Raw genomic sequence first — 21,888 nt, 5'->3', positions numbered from 1 at the left:
AAATGACCCTCATTTAAGATATTAAAAACTCTCGGAAATCTTCAAAGTTGATTTTCTCGTAAATTTTTGAGAGATGCATGGCCTTTGATGACTGATTATTGAGTTCTGAAGTTAACGTACCATAAATACAAAAAATTACAAAAATTAAATTGCTGTGTGGTTTCTTTTTAAGTGGAGCTGTGTTTCTGCTTACGTCCACGTTTCGTGGATAGATGTATACTTCGGGGTTATTTGTGTGGCGTAAGTGACTATTACAACGCCATCTATCACAAAGCGAAAAACTAAAACATTCATATTTCTTTACGTACTACACGAATATGTAATAAAAAATGGGGGTTCCTATTTAAAAAAACGCAGTTGATATCCGTTTGACCTATGGCAGCGCCATCGAGCGGGCCTACCATAGCGTCATCTGGTTTCCCGCTTCAAGCTAGACAAGTTTTGTTCTTCGCAATTTTTTCGTTTGACGCTTATTTCGTGAGGTATTTGGCCCGGTATACCCGAAAATCACAAATGGACGACAATGATTATCGAATTGATTCAGTCGCTGTGTGTCAAACTTCAGATTTTGGCACTTACTGTAAGACATGGTTAGTTTCCATCATTAAATTGAATTTTTTATTTATAATGTCTTTAGTTATGGAGAACAAATACAGTAACAACAACTAAAAAAATCGAGAACCCAATATAGAATGAAGAGATATGTGTACTCTCAGTACAGAGGTAGATTTATATTAACAGAGCAACGAGCAAATATTGATGTTAAAATACTGAAAGAGACAAAATTACTAGCATTCAGGACAATTCCTAACTTAACAAATTTAGAACGTGAAAAGACACAGGTGTGTAGTTCATTCTGGTCTCATCTTTTTCTGATCCATGGCCGTGGCAATGAAATGTGATTGCCTATTTTATCAAATAACTGAGGATAGGAAAAAATGTGAGAGATGATCCTAATTATTACTGTATGAGAGATGGACTACTTTACGTGATCATCTTATGCAGAATGCCCATTGATTACACGGAGGGAAACTGCCGCATCCTCTTACGTATTTGAATCTGCCGATGGGCAATTGACAGGATGTCAAAACTAGCTATCTTTCTAACAAAGATTTCAGCTCCATCTGGCCGCGTGGTGACCGTCAAGCAACTGTTGCCTGAAATCTAGAAATGCGGATACATTTATACTCTACCAATCACTGTGGAGTGTGCCCACACGGCGAAAAGAGCACTTGTTCCACTGGCGGTTTCATTAGAGAAAGAAGCGACTCCCTTAAATCTCTTCGGCGACAAGCGAAGACACAACACAGCAGACACGGATCGAGGGCTAGGTTCTGTGGGATTGGGAAGGGAGAAGTAGGAGGAGCGGACGATTGAGGAGGGGAGGGACTGAAAGGGAAGAACGGGGCAAAGCGGGAAGAGAGCTGGAATTCACAGTTTCTTACTTTCTCCTCTCCCCCACCCAAAACGTAATTCTCTGTCACTCCTGCTTTTAATGTTCCTAGAATTTAATAATAATAATGGTAATACATATAAAATGTTTTAATGTAATGACAATAACTAGCTTACATTAGTATTAGGGTACTGGTGAGCAAAACGCAAGGACAAAAGCAACTTTCGCATGATATTTCACTGTGAAGTAACGTAGGCCGACCTCGATGAAACTTGGACCATACATAAAAAGAACTCTTGCGGTCTAGTACAGAACGTTACTGAAAGAAATACGCAATGACACGAACAGAGTTGACACTTCTATTCAAAGACGATTATTACATTCATGTCAACGCTACTCATGATGGTCTCCTGAACAATTCAAACGGCGCGCTATGGTTCTTAATACGGTGTATGATCACTACGGAGGACAGGGGTCGCAAGGGGGGTTTTTATTTTATATTTTTTAAGTAGCCTCGCAATTTTGGCCGAGAGCAGTCCAAAGTACGAAGGAAAGCGGATGTCTTGTCTTCTTCTTCCTCTTCGTGGATTCCAACTTCTTGTATATTCTTGAATGCCCCACTCCTCTACACTTTACTGTACCAATTTTTGCGGAATGCTTCCTTCAGGTGTTGCAGTTCGTCTGACAGGTTTTCTTCATCGCAGATGACGCCTGCTCTATATACCAGGGTGGTCAGCACTGTTTGCTATTGCACTGGATCGTGGCAGCTTGTTGTAGGCACAGGTCTATATGTGTCTTCTTCCTATCGAGGGTGCTCGGAAATTCCCGTTACAAACGTCTGTGACTTGTAGAGGGCAGCGAGTATATAACATTTTGAACAGGAACCCAATTCTCGAAACGTACCGTTTCCGTGTTACAGTCGTTTAAAACACGTTTCCTATATGAGCATGCAGCAGGATAGTCATGGTGGGAGGTAAGCATGTTGGGAGGCGGATACGTCGGATCAGCTGATGTCATTTGACGTGTATCTTGCCTCTCTGACCCGGTTCGTGACTTATTCACGTGGCTGTGAGTGCTAGCGCAACACGGTTTGAGTACACGTTTCCAGCATATACCGGCATGGTCCTTCTCAATAGCGAAGAGACAACGTCCGACTTCATCGCATACCCTTTTCGCCACAATTTCGCAACGAGAGCTATGAGCACTTGTTCATCTTCGAAACTCTGAAACAGATCTCTTGTACTGCAGGGAATTTGCTTCCCATATTTTTGGAGTAGGTAGTATGGAGCAAATAAAGAAAAAAAATATACAGTACACGTGGGGTCTACAATGCACCCTTCAAGAATTATGAGCACTTGTTTATTTCACTAGTGTGGGACATATGTCTTGTATTGAACAATTGCTTATCGATCTTTAGGTATGCCTTTTAGAGTCCATGCCGGCCGTTGTGGCCGAGAGTTTCTAGGCACTTTAGTCCGGAACAGCGCTGTTGCCACAGTCGCAGGTTCGAGTCCTCTCTTGGGAATGGATGTGTGTGACGTCCTTAGGTTAGTTAGGTTTAAGTAGTTCCAAGTCTAGGGGACTAACGACCCCAGATGTTAAGTCCCATAGTGCTCAGAGCCATCAGAGGCATTAGAGTCCATAAAAATGTGTGTGAATTCCTACGGGACCAAATTACTGAGGTTATCGGTCCCTAGACTTACACACTACGTAAATTAAATTAAATTAACTTATGCCAAGAACAACACACACCCATGCCCGAGGGAGGACTTGAACCTCCGGCGGGAGGGCCGCGCACTCCGTGACATGGGGATTTAAACGGCGCGGTCACCCTGCACTGCTTTAGGGTCCATTTAACAGATTTTTTTTTATTGTTATGGTGTAAGGAATCTGTCCCTAAAACTTGTCGGTGTTTTTATGAAGCACCCTAAGATCGGCTGTCATTCCATCGTCTATCCTGGTAAGGATGGATGAAGTGAAATTTTATGGAAAGTAGTTGAAGGACAGTGAAAATACGAAGAGGTGACAAAATGTTCGACATTCACGCATGATCACAGAAGGTGGATGTCGGAGGCTTACCCTCTCTGTACAGCAGGATAGGCGGCGACTTGCGGCAGATCTGACAATAGAGTACAAAACTGGTGCATGGACAAGTGCCTCGGAGCACATCGCTAAGCGCACGCTGTTGATCATGAGGCTCCGTAGCTGACAACCCTTATGTTGACTCAACGACAGTGTCAGTATTATTGGATTGGGCTCGATCATTGTACTGAGAATCAATGAAAATGTGTCACCTACTCGGATGAATCACCTTTACTGGTACACCAGATCGATGGCCATGTCGAGAAACACCATCATCCTGAGTGAACGTTATTGCGAACCACATGCATCCCTGGATGACTGATATCTTTCCCTGCGACGATGGCATCTTCCAACAGGATAACAATTCGTGTCATACGCACACAATCGTTCTACAGAGGATTGGGTAGCGTGTTAATGACGTTGATATCTTGGTCACCAAATTCGCCTCACATGAATATAACAGAACACATCTGGGACGCTGTCGGACGCCAGCGCCGTAGACCAACACGTTATTAAGCTGTTCATCATAATGTTTTGGCTGATCAGTGCAGCGGTAGCAGAGCAATGTGGAAAGAGATATGGTCGGCGTGTGAAGCTCTAGAACCGAGACGCTGCAACACACTTCCAGTTGTAGCACCACAACAGAATGTTTTGATTCTGAAAGTTGAAAAAAAAATTCGCAACGATCAAAAACTGGACCAAAGGATAAATCTATTAAAAATGTTTTGTATTAATTCTGATTTGTTTAACTAAAAAGTAAAAGATTTATAAAACAATAATTTGCGTGTTGGATACATTCTGTTTCACTAATGGCGAATTGGCGAATCTGTTACGAACTTTGATTTTATGTACTGTTAATTTATCGGTACTTAATGGAGGGCATAGGGACTTTCAATTTATGCCACATAACGATTAATTTTTGTTTCAAGTCATCAATGTCGATTTCTGGAAGATAGTACATTTGCCTAGCTCAAATAAATGCTAATTAATGGCTTTCCTTTAATTATTCAAGACGGCTGTAACATATCATGCTTTCATATTGGCCACTACATGCGAGTGAAGATGTACGTATGTCATCGAGACATGGCCAACGCCCGCTCAGGGTTTAGTACAGGTAACTACGTTGTCCAAGCAGCAGCTCCCTGTACCACGTATCGGCCAGAGAAATTCTCCAGTGGCGTCACTACTGCCTACTGGCAACGAGGTAGAGCACACATATGACATGACCACAGAGTTAGCTCGCAACATATCTGAATTGATCCAAAGACATGTAGGTAGCATAATTATAATATTTTAGTAATGCTGTTAGATGAACACTCCATTAAGAAAGATAATATTTTCCTCGTCCCCGTCATCATCTGACCAGCATCCTGGTCTCGTACACTGTCGAGAGAGAAGTTTCTAGTAACCTGAGGTATCCCTATAACGGTAAATCGATGCTGTCCTCAGCCTACATTGTAGTTGTCTTTAATTCATTTCCCCATTAAGAATAACTGCTGCAAACATTACAGGTAAATATTTTTTTCCTTCAGCCTCTCTAGCGACACATACCAAATGTTTGCACTGCCGCCTGAGGGTGACTATTTATTACTGAACGCAGACTTTCCAGCTTGTATTTATCCTCGCGGACTCCCAAAGTGTGTTGCAGAAACTACAACATCCAGCGTTTGATAAACAGGACGTAATAGACGTGAAGGCATTGGCCATTGACGCCCACTTACTTTGGATAAAAGGGCACCAAAGCATTCTCCTCGCTGAGAGAAGTATTACGGAAGTACAGTTCGGCGCAATACCAATCGCTTGTAAGGATTTCATCCCGATGGTCAAGAAAGCTGCTTATCACGACCAGAATTGTGAATGACAGATATTCCAGCACTACAAGGACGGCCATCTGGTGGCCATACAATCGAATGTCTCTTCTCTGCCATGATTCACCTCTGTGAAGCTTTGTAGACGTTATGTACATCTCTCATCAGCATGAAGCTTGGGTACGGGTGTTACCCCGCCTACCTATTACGACTGAAAATCTTAGCTTCTCGGCACTGTGATCAGGATGTAACGGTGGTAATGGGTCTGAATCACAGGTGGTCTTGTACAAAACTTTGGTTACGACCTGTTACTTCCTCACCTGTTCGATATAAACACTGACCAAAAAAACTCAACAACAAAAAATAATTAATGTAGAGTAACGAAAATACCGGTATACATTTGTCTAGGTAACATATTTAAGCGAATAACCTTGCAAGATCACATGTTAACGTAAGCGGGAGACAAGCAGTTGCAAATGTAAATTGCTAGTACATTAATAATAGGAGTACAGCCAGAATGTTGAACGTGAGAGTGGAAAGATGCATGCGTGGTGTTGCACGACTGTCGGATGTCTGTTTGTGGGATGGAATTTCATGCCTATTCCACTTGGTCTATTAATGCAGGAATGGTTAACGCTGTTTGTGGATGACTCTGGAGTTGTCATCCGAAGATGCCCCATAGGTGCTTGACTGGAGATAGATCTGGTGATGGAGCAGGCCAAGGCAACGTGTTGATACTGTGTAGAGCATGTTGGGTTACAACAGCGGTATGTGGGCGAGCGTTATCCTACAGGAAAACACCCCATGGAATACCGTTCATGAATGGCAGCACGACAGGTCGAATCACCAGATTGACGTAGAAATTTGCAGTTAGGATGCTTGTGATGACGACGAGAGTGCTCCTGCTGTCATGCGAGATCACACCTCAGACCACAACTCCAAGGATAGCTTCATTGAGTCTAGCAAGCAGACTGGTTTGTTGCAGGTCCTCAACTGGCCTACTCCTAACCAACACACGGCCATCACTGGCAGCGAGCCAGTGCCAGCTGACCACTCTGCCATCCAATGAGCTCCCGCTTGACACCACTGAAATTGCAAATGTTGGTGGTTTGGGGTCGGTGGAAAGCACAACACAGGGCGTCGGAGCTGTCTTTGAAGTAATCGATTTGTAACAGTTCGTTGTGTCACTGTGGTGCCAGGAGCTGCTCAAATTGCTGCTGCAGCTGCAGCACGATACGCCAGAGCCATAAGCCGAACTCGCTGATTTTCTGTGTTGGTAGTGCCACGTGGCTCTCTGGAGCCCGATCTTCTTGCGACTGTACAGTCCCGTGACCACCGCTGCCATGAATTACATAAAGTGGCTACATTCCTACCAAATTTTTCTGCAGTACCGCACACGGAACATCCAGCTTCTCGTAACTCTATTACACTTCCTGCAAAGTCAGTGAGGTGTTGATAATGACGGCTTTGTCGCCTTAAAGGCATTTTTGAGTAACACAAACTCAGCACGCCCAGTACCAAAGGTTACTAACGCTCACGATCGTTACAGAGTGTGTTTAAAACAAATCTGATTTGCATGCTCATATTTGCGCTACTAGCTCCAAACCGCCAGTATAGCCGAGAGTGACTCGATTTTTGGACATACCTCAATGAACGTCATTATGTCGTTGTCTGTCACCCAAAATACAGACAATTTTTCTCGAACTTCCTTGGGAGTGCTTTCCACGACCTGCCTCGCAGCTGGAATGTGTTAAGCCAAGAGAGAAGAAGGTATCCTGTTTGAACCAATGAACATTTCTGAACAATTGAACGGAACACATCAATTTCGAGAAGACGTGACTCAACATATTACCAGCGGGGCGCAGAAGACCTCTGATCAATTACACAACAAAAATAACCAAAAACTAAATAAAAATAAAAATAAAATTCAGAAAAAGGAAGATTTTGTTTTGTTTGTAAGGATAGCCCTAACCTTGATTTCCCATATTTCCCCTGGTATATAGGCAGCTCTCTGGGGTAGGTTTAGTCAGGAGCCAACGCCTGAAGTGGACCAGATTTTTTTGTTATGGGATGAAAAGTGGCGGTGGCACTTAGTTTTTTTTTGGTAGTTCCATTTTCCTAAGGGGCTTTAAAATAAGACAGGAAAAAAGGGGGCAAATTAAAAAAAATAGAAAAAAGGGGTCGGAAGTTTTTAAAAAAATAAAAAAGAGAAAAAATAAAAAATTAAAAAATATATAGAAAAGTTGGCAGGAAAAAAATTAAAAAAAAGAAAAAAAATTAGGTAAAGGCTTATCATGCAGCGGACCCGGTTTCGATTCCCGCTGCTAGCAATTTTTTTTTCATTTTATGTCATTGCCCGCAATGTTAAACTATTAATTATAAAATTTAAATATACTTGAACAGGTCATAAAAAAGAGCACTAATACGCTGCTTCCTGGACTCGGGTACGCGCGCTGGCCCCAGATCGAATCCGCCTGCCGGATTAACGACGAGGGCTGGTATGCTGGCCAGTCTGGAAGTGGTTTTTAGGCGGTTTCCCTCATCCCTCTAGGAGAATACCGACCTGGTCCCCACGTTCCGCCTTAGTTACACGACTCGCAGACATTTGAAAACGTTCGTACTATCATGGTTTACACTAGACGTAGACAGCTGGGGCGCACTGATTCCGTCCCAGGGGGTTCGGGGTAGCGACAGGAAGGGCATCTGGCCACCCTCTTTAACGAACACCGCCACATCCATAGTAATAAGGCCGACCCAGCGTTGAAGCGGGACAAAGGCCCAAAGAAAATGATGATGAATGATTTGTGCCACTAACTCCACTCTTATACGACTGGCGCGAAATTTGAGTAGACGTCGTCTTTCAGATGTAGAAACATGCCAACCAACTTCAATTATGTCGCGCAACTGTTTGCTGATGGTGCAATTTTTTCTGTCAGTGTGTAAGAATTATCTGCTCGCGAACTATTTAAAAGACGCCGATGTCCAACTTTGATCTATAAGTTGTGTGGATCTTGTCCTCCAATGGGACCATCTCGTTCGAAAAGTGGAACATCTTTTTGTGTTTTAACTTTGCGTTAAGAACTTATCGCTGTAAACGACGCCGTTGTCCAACTTTCGATTATAAGTTGATATGGACGTCATTCTACACAGAACCGTCACAGTTCGAAACCTGGGTCGTACTTTTGCGGTTTTTTAAATTTATATGGTGAACTTATCATTGTACTTCACACTCTTATCCTTGTTCTATTGTGAAAATTGCACTAATGTTAACTTGGCGCTATTGTAACTACTGACGGCTGTGGTGTTCGTCTTTGAGTGTTTTTATTTTACATTAAGAACTTACGTTTTTACATGGAACTTTTTTGTTGTTATACCGTGGAAATTGCATTTATGTTAATATGGTACTCTTGTAACCACTGTTGGCTGTATGATGTTTGCTGTCGAAAGCTAAAAATAAATAAATAAAGTAAAACACTTTTGCGTGTTGCAGCTAGCGACTGACCTGCACTTCGCAGAGCCGACAGACTCTCTGGTGAGATACGTGTCGCAGCTGTCCGAGCTGCCAGTATTCTACTACCTCTTCGACTACCGCGGCGCCAATATAGGCAACACCACTTACGGTAAACGGCTGATAGCTCCTTTCTGCCTACCATTTTTACGTAGTTGGTAATGGACGTTTGAACAAATCTTAATTTACAAACGTCTATGCGTTACAGCATTTCAGTGCGTGCAAGTGCTTGAATTTGCGTTAGAAAGGAACTCGCTTTCATCATCTCTGTTGCTCTCTCTTTTTTATCAATTAGTATTACATAGAAATAACCAGTACCGTATGTTGAAACATTACGGAATTAGAGAAAAAGCTTGCAATGGTTTCAGGTTTGCTCATTGCTCACTTACCTCAAAAAGTCCACAAATTCGCTGTCTCGTGGAGGGCAATGAGCAATACAACCAATTCAAAAATAGCTGTAATAATTAAACGCAATGTGCGTCTCCCTAAACATATTTTATTCGTTAGTCTGTTGCATGTTTGTTATACAAGTCAAATCTAGGTTGTCCTAATAAATGAGGACAGCTCTTTGCCAAAAAACTGTACGGTATATTCATGTAGAAAAGTCAGAAGTACTGAAGCCAAGACAGGGCTAAACAGAAAGTAGACCTTTCGAGCGCACTGTTATTGGTACGAATATTAATATTTCTTTTTCTATTCTCTTCATTCAACCTAAACATTCTTAGTAACAGACATCACCCATATGGAACCAACGACCTACCGAATAGAAATAGCAAAACAATAAGCTTGTTAACAATTAAATATTCGCATCGTATTCGTTTGTCACTGACCTAGTGTTTCTAAGCAGAGGCTGATGCACCAGTTGCAACATACAATGTCACTTATAGTAAACAGGGTAGTTTCGGTTTGGCTAATCAAACTCTCAGAAAATTTATAAAAATAGGATATTAACGACCATGTTCTCTATCATACTTTTACTTGCCAGAATAAGTGCTGAAACTTTGCCAAAATTTTCAAAGCAGCTGCAGGCACGTCTATCCCCTTTGAAAACTAGCCTCTCGTATAAGTAGGTACTTCTCCTACCCGACCTGTCTTAAACCTTTAGGTGATATTCGAAGTCCGCCAAATTACAGGCTCGATGGAACCCAAACGCTATTTGAATATCTTTGCGTGTTGTAGGACTAAAGTGAAGATATTACTTCCTCAGTATGTGTATAACAACTGTCTTACAAACGTGTTGGTTACGTGCAAACCGGTGACAAGTGAAATAATGCCTACAGAGGACTTGCAAGATACAACTAATTTATTACTGATCAACAGTTTAACCCAAAGGGCACAGTATTTACCCAAAAACTTTGTACAAGTGTCTATTATTCACAAATCAGAAAAATATATTACACAATACCTTTCTAATGGAATTAGGTGCAAACAAGAACTTCTTATAAGAGCTTCAATAATAAAAGGTGAAATCAAATTCATTTAACAAGGGCACTTGAACAATAAAGGTGAAACAAGTTTCTTTTGAACAGGATACACAAGTCAAAAAGTACATTACACAAAACCTTTCTGATTGAATTACTTGCAAACAAGAACTTCTTATAACTTCTATACTATCTGTAACCATTTCAATAATAAAAGGTAAAATCAGTTTCATTTAACAAGGGACACTTGAACAATAAAGGTGAAATAAGATTCTTTTAAATAGGTCACCTGGGCAAGCAGAAGAGGACGATTCACATAATTTCCAGTTTCCGCAACCCATCAAGTATTTCTCTAAGTTCAACTCCCGCTGCACGTAAGATATAATTCAGAACACTAGTCTCCTTCCTTTATAGTTTTGAAGGTCATACTCTGGACATCGATTTAGACATGGACTAGGTGCCCCCTGCAGTGCTGCAACAGAAAAGCACAAACACACAGCCACAGCCAAAAGAAACAATGTTAACAACCCCAGAATATAGTAAGATAAAATTCTGCAAAGACAGATCACATCAAGACAAAGGCAAATTAAAAATGGTTAAAAGCATTAACTGTAGACTTCAAATTTCAAAATATGTAAAATTGCCCCAGCACAAACAGACTAGTTTTAAAAGGGCAACGGTAATACAAAGCGTAATATTATTACACCAGTACGTCACAGTTCCAATACAATATTGACACTCATAAGAGAAGGTAGAAGCTAGTGATAACACAGGTAGGCCCGATTGCAAAACTAGAAAGCTTGAATGTATACTTCTTCAGTAGACAGCTACGTGGTACATAGTTCTATGCCACTAGTAAAAATGAGTAACACATTGCTCAGCGTCCTGTTTAGAAGACCATGACCCAGTCACGTTTCAAGAACTTGCAATAACTGGCCCGCTTCCGCACTCCGAGACACACATACCGGTCAAATCCAGCTAACTCCACGCAAACACAAGTTTCACCCTCTGTGGAGCGACACATACCAGCCGTTCCAAAGCCAAAACCCAGTCTGCCCGCCAGCCCATCAGCACCACCACCGGCCAACGAGGCAAAGATAAGCAACGCCAGAGGGAAACAATTGATCTGGGTGAATCGAACGGAGAAAGCAACTGGCGCCGGCGCCTCCCCACGTATCAAGTAGCATGAAGTCAATGGATGTTTGCAAACTGTCTCCCAGGTTGCCGAGCGTAACCATTTTCAGTCAATGATCGGTTCAGTTGGACCAGAGCACGTAGTCCATTCCACGTAAAGACAGCCCACACCATTATGGAGCCACCACTAACTTGCGCAGCGTCTTGTGGACAACTTTGGTGCATGGCTTCGCGAAGTCTGCACCCCACTCGAACCCTAGCATCAGTTCTTACCAACTGAAGTCGGGACTCATCTGACCAGTCGTGGAGGGTCCAGGAGAGCCGCTGAAGGTGATGTCATGGTGTTAGCAAAGGCAATCACGTCGCTCGTCTGCTGCCATAGCCCACTGACACCAGAAGTACCCTCGCGCATAGTACTCGATCAATCTCTCTGCATATGGCGGTCACAGAGCAATCTTGCCAATGACCAACCTACCCTGCAAGGTGAAGGATGTCCACCTGCTTTCCTAATAGCATATGTGGTGCCAGCTGCCCTAGACTCAGGAAGCAGCCTCTCTGTATTGGTGCATTCAGGTGCCGCATTACGTCTTTTGGAGTGCAGTGGAGGTTCGTGGTGATATTGGCTCTCAACTGAAAGTGGTCAGTTGGCCTCTACTCTGGCTGATAGCGGCACAGTGGTGGCTGCTGTTGCCCAACACAGTCCGGCGAGTGTTCGTGTCGACTTTGTGGCAACGGCGAAGCGAAAAGCAGAGCCCTTGCCCAGTGTGATGTTAAATAAAGACACAATTGTTTCTATCCTATTCTAACTAAAGATGAATGCGACACCTATACGGGCTACATCAGTCTGATAGACATTTTTAAAGTTAGGACAAGTGCTCTAGTTATGAAAACCAGCATACCTGCATTTTCTTATCATATTAAGTTTATAGAACTGGTGTGGAGGCATAATGATTCAAACTGTATTGCTAGAAAGGCGGTGGTTTAAACTTGGGGGAAAGTGGCTTTACGATTTTCGAATTTAAATAACACATGTAGTGTGACATATGTGTTGGCCATTTTGCAATTTCCTACCAAACTTAAATTTAGGGTGACAATTGTTTAAATGGTGACATTACAGGTGGAGAAACCTGGAATTCTGTAAGTGACCTGACTACTATAAATAGCCATAAAAGTCAGAGTGAATAATAGTTTGGGGAAAACATGTTAAGTAGGACAGCAGACATGTTACTTCATTTTATCCCAGCATCTTGGATTATGACTTCATAGAGACTGTGTCCATATCCCAGGTCGACCATCTTTGAGTCTATACTTAGCACACATGACCTACTTCCACAGTTACATCAGGGCAAAAACCCAGTCGCCGTCTTCAATTATGTATCTTGCACAAGTGATCTACCTCCACCAACAGGGCAATGCACTATCTTGGAATATTTTATTTTCTGCCAATTTATACTTGAGACAACAGCCCTACTTCCACAGTGACATTATGTGAGTGGGACAAAGACACTTTAGTGCAGTTGGGCTATTTTGAATTTCCTGCTTGTTTTTGAATTTCTTGTCATTTTATACATAGAGTCCTTTGCCTATGTAAAGGGGGGCAGGAAATCCGATGACTCAACGATGACATCACCGACGACTTTCTTTGTCCCAGAACTCTCACAGTCTACCTACTCAAATCCCAGCTTAGAAAGGCAAAATCACAATTTCTGTCGGAGGTTGTATTTAATCTCACATTTGAAATCTATTTATACCAAATACCACTTTAGAATCCCCCCCCCCCTCTATGAACCTTGGCGTTGGTGGGGGGGCTTGCGTGCCTCAGCGATACAGATAGCCGAACCATAGGTTCAACCACAACGGAGGGGTATCTCTTGAAGGCCGGACAAACATGTGGTTCCTGAAGAGGGGCAGCAGCCTTTTCAGTAGTTGCAGGGGCAGCAGTCTGGACGATTGACTATTCTGGCCTTGTAACACTAACCAAAATGGTCTGGCTGTGCTGGTACTCCGAATGGCTGAAAGCAAGCGGAAACTACAGATTTAATTTTTCCCGAGGGCATACAGCTTTACTGTATGGTTAAATGACACTGGAGTCCTCTTGGGTAAAATATTCTGGAGGTAAAATAGTCCCCCATTCGGATCTCCGGGTGAGGACTACTTCTGGTCAGGTAAATACAGGGTTATAAATACAAAATCAAATAGAGGTAACGCTGGAGTAGGTTTAATAATGAATAAAAAAAATAGGAGTGCGGGTAAGCTACTACAAACGGCATAGTGAACGCATTACTGTAATCAAAATCGAAACGAAGCCCACGCCTACGACAGTAGTACAAGTTTATATGTCCACTAGTTCCGCAGATGACGAAGAAATTGATGAAATGTATGATGAGATAAAGGAAATAATTCAGATAGTGAAGGGAGGCAAAACTTAATAGTCATGGGTGAGTAGAATTCGATAGCAGGAAAAGGAAGAGAAGGAAACGTAGTAGGTGAATGTGGAAGGGGGTAAGAAATGAAAGAGGAAGTTGCCTGGTAGAATTTTGCACAGAGCATAACTTAATGATAGCTAACACGTGGTTTAAGAATCATGAAAGAAGGTTGTATACATGGAGGAGGCCTGGAGATAATAGAAGGTATCAGATAGATTATATAATGGTAAGACAGAGATTTAGGAACCAGAGATTTAGGAACCAGGTTTTAAATTGTAAGACATTTCCAGAGGCAGATGTGAACTCTGACCACAATCTATTGGTTATGAACTGCAGATTAGAAATGAAGAAACTATAAAAAGGTTGGAATTTACGGAGCTGAGACTTGGATAAACTGACAGAACCAGAGGTTGTAGACAGTTTCAGGGAGAGCAGAAGGGAACAATTGACAAGAATGGGGGAAAGAAATACAGTAGAAGAAGAATGCTCAGCTTTGAGGGATGAAATAGTGAAGGCAGCAGAGGCTCAAGTAGGTAAAAAGACGAGTGCTAGTAGAAATCCTTGGGTAACATAAGATATATTGAATTTATTTGATGGAAGGAGAAAATACAAAAATGCAGTAAATGAAGCAGGCAAAAAGGAGTACAAACGTCCCACAAATGAGATCGACAGGAAGTGTAAAATGGCTAAGCAGGGATGGCAAGAGGACAAATGAAAGGATGTAGAGTCATATCTCACTACGTGTAAGATGATACTGCCTACATGAAAATAAAAGAAACCTTTGGAGAAAAGGGAACCACTTGTATGAATATCAAGAGCCCAGATGGAAACCCAGTTCTAAGCAAAGAAGGGAAAGCAGAAGGGTGGAAGGAGTATATGGAGGATCTATACAAGGGCTATGTACTTGAAGACAATATTATGGAAATGGAAGAGGATGTAGATGAAGATGATATGGGAGATACGATACTGCGTGAAGAGTTTGACGGAGCACTGAAAGACGTAAGTCGAAAAAAGGCCTCGGGAATAGACAGCATTCCATTAGAACTACTGATAGCCTTGGGAGAGCTAGTCCTGACGAAACTCTACCATCTGGTGAGCAAGATGTATGAGACAGGCGAAATGTCCTCAGACTTCAAAAAGAATATAATAATTCCAATCCCGAAGGAAGCAGGGGTTGACAGATCTGAATATTATCGAACTATCTGTTTAATAAGCGACGCCTGCAAAATACAAACACGAATTCTTTACAGACGAATGGAAAAACTGGTAGAAGCTGACCTCCGGGAAGATCAGTTTGGATTCCGTAGAAATGATGGAACACGTGAGGCAATACTGACCATACGACTTATCTTAGAAGATAGATTAGGGAAAGGCAAACCTACTTTTCTGGCATTTGTAGACTTAGAGAAAGGCATTGACAATGTTTAAAATTCTGAAGGTGGCAGGGGTAAAATAGAGGGAGAAAAAGGCTATTTACAATTTGTGCAGAAACCAGATGGCGGTTATAAGAGTCGAGGGGCATGAAAAGGAAGCAGTGATTATGAAGGGAGAGAGACAGGGTTGTAGACTATCCCCGATGTTATTCAATCTGTATATTGAGCAAGCAGTAAAGGAAACAAAAGAATAATTCGGAGTAGGTATTAAAATCCATGCAGAAGAAATAAAAACTTCGAGGTTCGCCGATGACATTGTAATTCTGTCAGAGACAGCAAAGGACTTGGAAGAGCACCTTGGATAGTGTCTTGAAAGGAAGAAAAAAGATGAACATCAACAAAAGAAAACCGAGAATAATGGAATGTTGTCGAATTAAATCGGGTAATGCTGAGGGTATTAGATTAGGAAACGAGATGCTTAAAGTAGTAAATGAGTTTTGCTATTTGGGGAGAAAAATAACTGATGATGGTCGAAGTAGAAACGATATAAAATGTAGACTAGCAATGGCAAGGAAAGCGTTTTTCAAGAAGAGAAATTTGTTAACATCAAGTATAGATTTACTAATCAGGAAGTCGTTTCTGAAAGTATTTGTATGGAGTGTAGCCATGTATGGAAGTGAAACGTGGACGATAAATAGTTTGGACAAGAAGAGAAAAGAAGCTTTTGAAATGTGGTACTACAGAAGAATGCTGAAGATTAAATGGGTAGATCACATAACTAATGAGGAGGTATTGAATTGAATTGGGGAGAAGAGAAATTTGTGGCATAACTTGACTAGAAGGAGGGATCGGTTGGTAGGAGACATCAAGGGATCACCAATTTAGTACTGGAGGGCAGCGTGGAAGGTAAAAATCGTAGAGGGAGACGAAGAGACGAATACACTAAGCAGATTCAGAAGGATGTAGGTTGCAGTAGGTACTGGGAGATGAAGAAGCTTGCACAGGATAGAGTAGCATGGAGAGCTGCATCAAACCAGTTTCTGGACTGAAGACTACTACAACAACCACAACCACTTTAGAGTGCAACACCTTTCATATTATGAGTCACTTCACGCCTCTTTCAGCGTGGTTGCTCGTAAAAGTCCAATCATGGACACGGTAACAGGCATATAGAGTTCCAAACACTTCTTCTGAGATATATTCGACGACAAAAAAAAAAAAAAAAAAGAAATGTCGTACCACGAAGGAATTATCCGAATGGGCCAGAAATCGATAGTTGTGATGTACGTGTACGGAGAAACAAATGATTATAATTTCAGAAATATTGTATCATTTATCTACCAGAAAGAGCTTCACAAATTAAGGAAGTCAATAATGTGTTGGTTCACCTCTGGCCCTTATGCACGCAGCTATGAGGTTTTGAATTGACTGACAGAGTTGTTGGGCGTCTTCCTGAGAAATACTGCGCCAAATTTTGTCCAATTGGCGAGTTAGATCGTCAAAATTCCGAGATCGTTGGAGGGCCCTGACCATAATTATCCAAATATTCGCAGTTGGGTAGAGATTAGGTGAATATGCTGTCCAAGGTAGGGTTTTCCAAGCACAACGACAAGCACTACAATCTCTTGCCGTTTGCGGGCGGACATTATTTTGGTGAAATGCAATCCTAGAATGGTTTGGCCTGAAGTGCAACAAAGTGAGGTTGTTGGAATATACGTACCAATGTGTTGTAAGGGTGCTGTTGATGATAACCAAGGTGGTCCTGCTATGGAAAGAAATGACACCTCAGACCATCACTCCCGGCCATCAGACCGCTTAGATGGCAGTAGCCAGGTTGGTATCCCACTGTTGTACCGGGCGTCTCCAGACATCTCTTCGCTGGTCATCGGCGCTCATTTCTCAGCGCGACTCATCACTGAAGACAACTCTACCCCAATGAATGATATTCCAAGACAAAGACGTGTCGGTGAATAATCACCATGGGATCTCTTGTTACCACCTAGAATCAGCCACTTTTCCGCGGTACAGTTACACTAAAGAGCCAAAGAACCCGGTACATCTGCCTAATATCGTATATGGCCCCCGCGAGCACGCAAAAGTGCCACAACGCGACGTGGCATGGACTCGAATAATGTTTGAAGTAGAGCTGTAGGGAAATGACACCATGAATTGAACAGGGCTGTCCACAAATCTGAGTACGAAGCAGTAGAGACTTTTTCTGAACTGCAGGTTGCAGGGCATCTCAGACATGATCAATAATGTTCATGTCTGGGGAGTCTGGTGGCCAGCATAAGTGTTTAAACTCAGAAGAGTGTTCCTGGAGCCACTGTGTAGCAAATCTGGACTTATGGAGTGTCGCATTGTCCTGCTGGAATTGCCAAAGTCCGTTGGAATGCACAATGGACATGAATGGATGCAGGTGATCAGACACGATGCGTACGTATGTGTCACCTGTCAGAGTCGTATCTAGACGTATTAGGGGTCCCATATCACTCCAAGTGCACACATCCCACACGACAGCAGAGCCTGCACCAGCCTGAACAGTCCCCTGCTGACGTGCAGGGTCCATGGATTCATGACGTCCATCCGCTCACTACAATTTGAAACGACACTCGTCCGTCCAGGCAACAAGTTTCCAGTCATCAAAACGCCACTGTCGGTGTTGACGGGCCCAGACGAGGCGTAAAGCTTTATGTCGTCAGTCACCAAGGGTACACGAGTGGGCCTTTGGCTATGAATGCCCATATCGATCATGTTTCGTTGAATGATTCGCACACTGACACTTGCTGATGGCCCACCATTGAAATCTGCAGCAATTTGTGGAAGGGTTGCACTTCTGCAACGTTGAACGAATCTCTTCAGTCGTCACTGGTATCGTTGTTGCAATGTCGGAGATTTGACGTTTTACCGGATTCCTGATATTCAAGGTACACTCATGAAATGGTGTACGGGAAAATCCCCACTTCATCGCTACCTAGGACATGCTGTGTCCTACCACTGGTGCGCCTACTATAACGTTCAAACTCACTTAAATGTTGTTAACCTGCCACTGTAGGAGCAGTAATCGATCTAACAACTGCTCCAGACACTTGTCTTATATAGGCGTTGCCGACTGCAGTGCCATCTTCTGCCTGTTTACATGTCCTTGTATTTGAATACGCATGCCTGTATCAGTATCTTTGGCGTTTCAATGTATGTTATAATGAAGCCTTGTGTGTCTGAACTGTTATTTTAGCTCTCATTTTAGTACAAATTTTGTGAGACATGATACACGTTTTTTTGAGAGTGGATATACTGACTTTCTGTGCATGAGTGCTTGTGTGAGTGTGTGTGTGTGTGAGAGAGAGAGAGAGAGAGTGAGTGAGTGTGTGTAACAGGAATCATTCTTATTATTGTGATGAACTAGTCAGCAGTTTTTCTTGGTACCACCTTCCATTGCCGTGTTATAGATGGCTGTAAATGCTAGATACTCTTCTTAAATGGATCCAACGATGAGCAACTACAATGTCATTTCATGTAAATTAAAACAAAATTTAAAGTACTAAGATTCAATTGCTTGGAAAGATATATAGAAATGTCAATGCTTCAAATTTCTTTTGTAGGTAGTCCACACGCAGCAGAATTAGCGTTCATCTTCCACAGAAACGACAGTGCTGTAGAATGGGAACCAGGGACGGTAGAAGGCGGCCTTACCCAAAGAATGGTGAACAGCTGGAGCAGTTTCATCAAATATGGGTATGTTTACACCAAAGACGAGAAAAAAACCAAACCCATAAAACCATGTCCACTAGTATGTAGCTGAAAGATGAGTGTTCCTTTGATGAACCCTGTTGAACAAATGCAAGTTCAAACACTGTCGACTTGCGTAATACGAGGGTAATCCCGAAAGTAAGGTCTCCTATTTTTTGTAAGTACATAGACCTGTTTATTTCTACAATGGTTTACATCAGTTTACAGCTTTAACATTTAGCTATTTTTCGACATAATCATCATTTCTGTCGATGCATTTTTGTAGACGCTGTGGCAGTTTTTGTATGCTCATGTCATACCAGCTAGCCGCCATGCTGCTCAGAATGTTATGAACCTCTCCTTTCATATCGTCGTCGGAGCTGAATGGCTGGGACCACAATGAACACTGAAAGGTACTGTGAGACTCTGGGAAAACTCAAACGGTCAATTCAGAACCGGAGAAGAGGAATGTTGAGCAAGGGCGTACACATTCTCAATGACAACGCTCGCCCACACATCGCTCGGCAAACCGTTGCTCTCCTGCAACAGTTTTAGTGGAACATAATCACCCATTCACACTATATTCCTGACTTGGCGCCCAGTGACTATCACCTGTTCCCTAGGTTAAAAGAACCCTTGGCCGGAAAGTGATTCAGCTCCGACGACGAGGTGAAGAAAAAGGTTCATAACTTTCTGAACAGCATGGCGGCTAGCTGGTATGACTTGAGCATACAAAAACTGCCACAGCTTCTACAAAAATACATCGACAAAAATGGTGATTATGTCGAAAAATAGCTAAATGTTAAAGCTGTAAGCTGATGTAAACCATTGTAGAAATAAGCAGATCTATGTACTTACAAAAAATAGGAGACCTTACTTTTGGGATTACCCACGTAGTTACCGAAATCTGTCTATTTAATTCTAGTTTAATATTCACGCCATGTATTCTGAATTTTGAGAGGAAATCGGTTTCCAAATAGTGCAGTTAAAGTATTTGAGAAGGGATGTGGTTATTCACAGATTAACGAGTGCAAATGTAGCGGCAAGCTTCTAACAGTTAAGAGTTGCTCCACAACTAGTGTAGCGTGTCTACTACTGCTAGCGGTTTGAAATGTCATTTACACTTTACAAAAACTGTTTCGCAGTTACTTGAAATTTTCTAGTCTTTTCTTTATAGAGCTTTATGTCCGTATAGTAAAAACATCTTCATGCGTTCATAGAATGAAGGCTTTCACGACCGGATGACATAGCTGCTGGTAATGTCTTCATCAGAAGCATAATGATGTTTCGTCTCCTGTCACAACTGAATGGAGAAAGACGTCACCTTCATTATCGTAACGCAAGAGAAGTTCCTGGCAAATTTCGAGTCTGTGCGCTTTCATTTCAGGAGTCAGCATCTGGGGTACCCATCGTGCACAGATCTTTCGATAGCCAAGCAAAGCAATAGTGTGACCCACACGTTCTTGTGGAATGCCGATTGTGCTTGCAATTTCTCTCTGAGTGATACGACGATCGTCCTGAATCAATCTGTCAACATTTTGCTTGTGAAACTCGGTGGTTGCTGTCACAGGTCGTCCAACTCTTTGTTTGTCACGCAGGTCAGATGTTCCCGCCTCAACATCTTTAAAGTTACTCGCCCAGCGACGCACAGTAGTCACATAAACACAATCGCCATAAACTGCTTTCACTCTCTAATGAATCTCCTTGGGGTGACAACTTCTGCTGTCAAGAACTCCCTGACTGCACGTTGCTGAAATAGCATTGACTGACAGTCTGCGCAAGGTTCCATAATTTACACTGTAACAACACAACCGTTCAATGCTAAGGCTTACGGCCAACTGAAACTGTAGAGAAGTGGCTACGGAACAAGCCAGTACCTGCCGCAAACCAATGCTGCCAACTGATGAAGAGTTACGAATGTCGAAGCATTATTTTTCAGTCAACCCTCGTATAAAATCAGGTCGCTGCTTACCGTAGACTATGTAGTCAAAATTTAATTTACAATTCATGTCACAGGTACAGGTTTGCTTCTCCGTATATGTTATGCGTGTAATGAATGGAAAAAGAACGGTATATGGATTGAGAAGTACAATTTCGTAGTTTACACACTTCACCCGAAAGATATTATTTCTGATTCTGTTTCTGCAACTATTTTCCTCTCAAAATTGAGTTCTGTTGAACGAATCTATGCGCTAATCAGTTTCTGATAGTGAGACTAGTGTAATGTTTCAGAGATACAAACTACGCTAACGACAGCGTCGTGTGGGAGCCTTTCAGTGTGTCGTCGACAAACTACTTGCACATCACGACCGACTACGAGCTGAGGCAGAACAAAGACCAGGGGCGCATGAACTTCTGGCACGAGAACATTCCTATGTAAAAGGAAGACCTGATAGTTTCCTGCACTCAACGAGTTCGTCCGAAAGATCACCAACTGATGACTCTTATCTTCTTCACAATGGGAGATGCGAATGATAGATTTTCCAAACGTTACATTATTCTCTAAAACTGTTTCAGATAATGTGGCTTGCTAAGAACATATTGTGAATAAAAATTAAATTACTGTAGTATGGGATTTTATTGTTTTTGTATTAGCTTCCTTTAGTAGTAAATTGAGAGTTTTGTTTTGTGCTAATATTTTGCTGTCGTGCACGTTTCAGAGGATTTACCATCCTCGCTGTACCATATACTCAACTTCAAAACTTGACTGAAAATCAATGTAGATTTACAACAGTGTAGGGAACTAGGCAAGCTATAATTATATTAGACAAAATATTCCAAAGTTTTGTGGAATCTATTGACGAAGGAATTACTTTCGACTGTGTGGTCTAAAACGGAATAGATTCTGAACTGCTTGACATTGGCTCATAGAGACAGGAAAATAACACACCTACTGCAGAAACTAGGTTAAAAGGCCTGTGTTTAGCCTAGGTGCAGCTTTCCTCCTTACAATTCAACACCTACGATGAAGTTATAAGAAATAAATGTGAAGAAACGTGTGATGAAATAGCAGT

At 42.1% G+C, this 21,888-nt stretch overlaps 1 protein-coding gene across 1 annotated transcript in view; it reads left to right on the top strand.

The window, feature by feature from the left end:
* Window positions 1-21,449, top strand: part of LOC126412532 (acetylcholinesterase-like) — a 118,554-nt gene extending 97,105 nt beyond the window's left edge. The window contains exons 8-10 of the mRNA XM_050082174.1: window positions 8,774-8,903; window positions 18,748-18,880; window positions 21,107-21,449. Of these exons, the coding sequence (XP_049938131.1) occupies window positions 8,774-8,903; window positions 18,748-18,880; window positions 21,107-21,254 (411 nt within the window). The 3' untranslated portion in view covers window positions 21,255-21,449. The remainder of the gene's footprint in view (window positions 1-8,773; window positions 8,904-18,747; window positions 18,881-21,106) is intronic.
* Window positions 21,450-21,888: the final 439 nt, after the last annotated feature.

This window comes from Schistocerca serialis, chromosome 7 (assembly GCF_023864345.2).
Source record: "Schistocerca serialis cubense isolate TAMUIC-IGC-003099 chromosome 7, iqSchSeri2.2, whole genome shotgun sequence".
Taxonomy (NCBI): Eukaryota; Metazoa; Arthropoda; class Insecta; order Orthoptera; family Acrididae; genus Schistocerca; species Schistocerca serialis.
The sequence above is the reverse complement of the archived record's forward strand: the minus strand, read 5'-3'. Positions and strand labels throughout refer to the sequence as shown.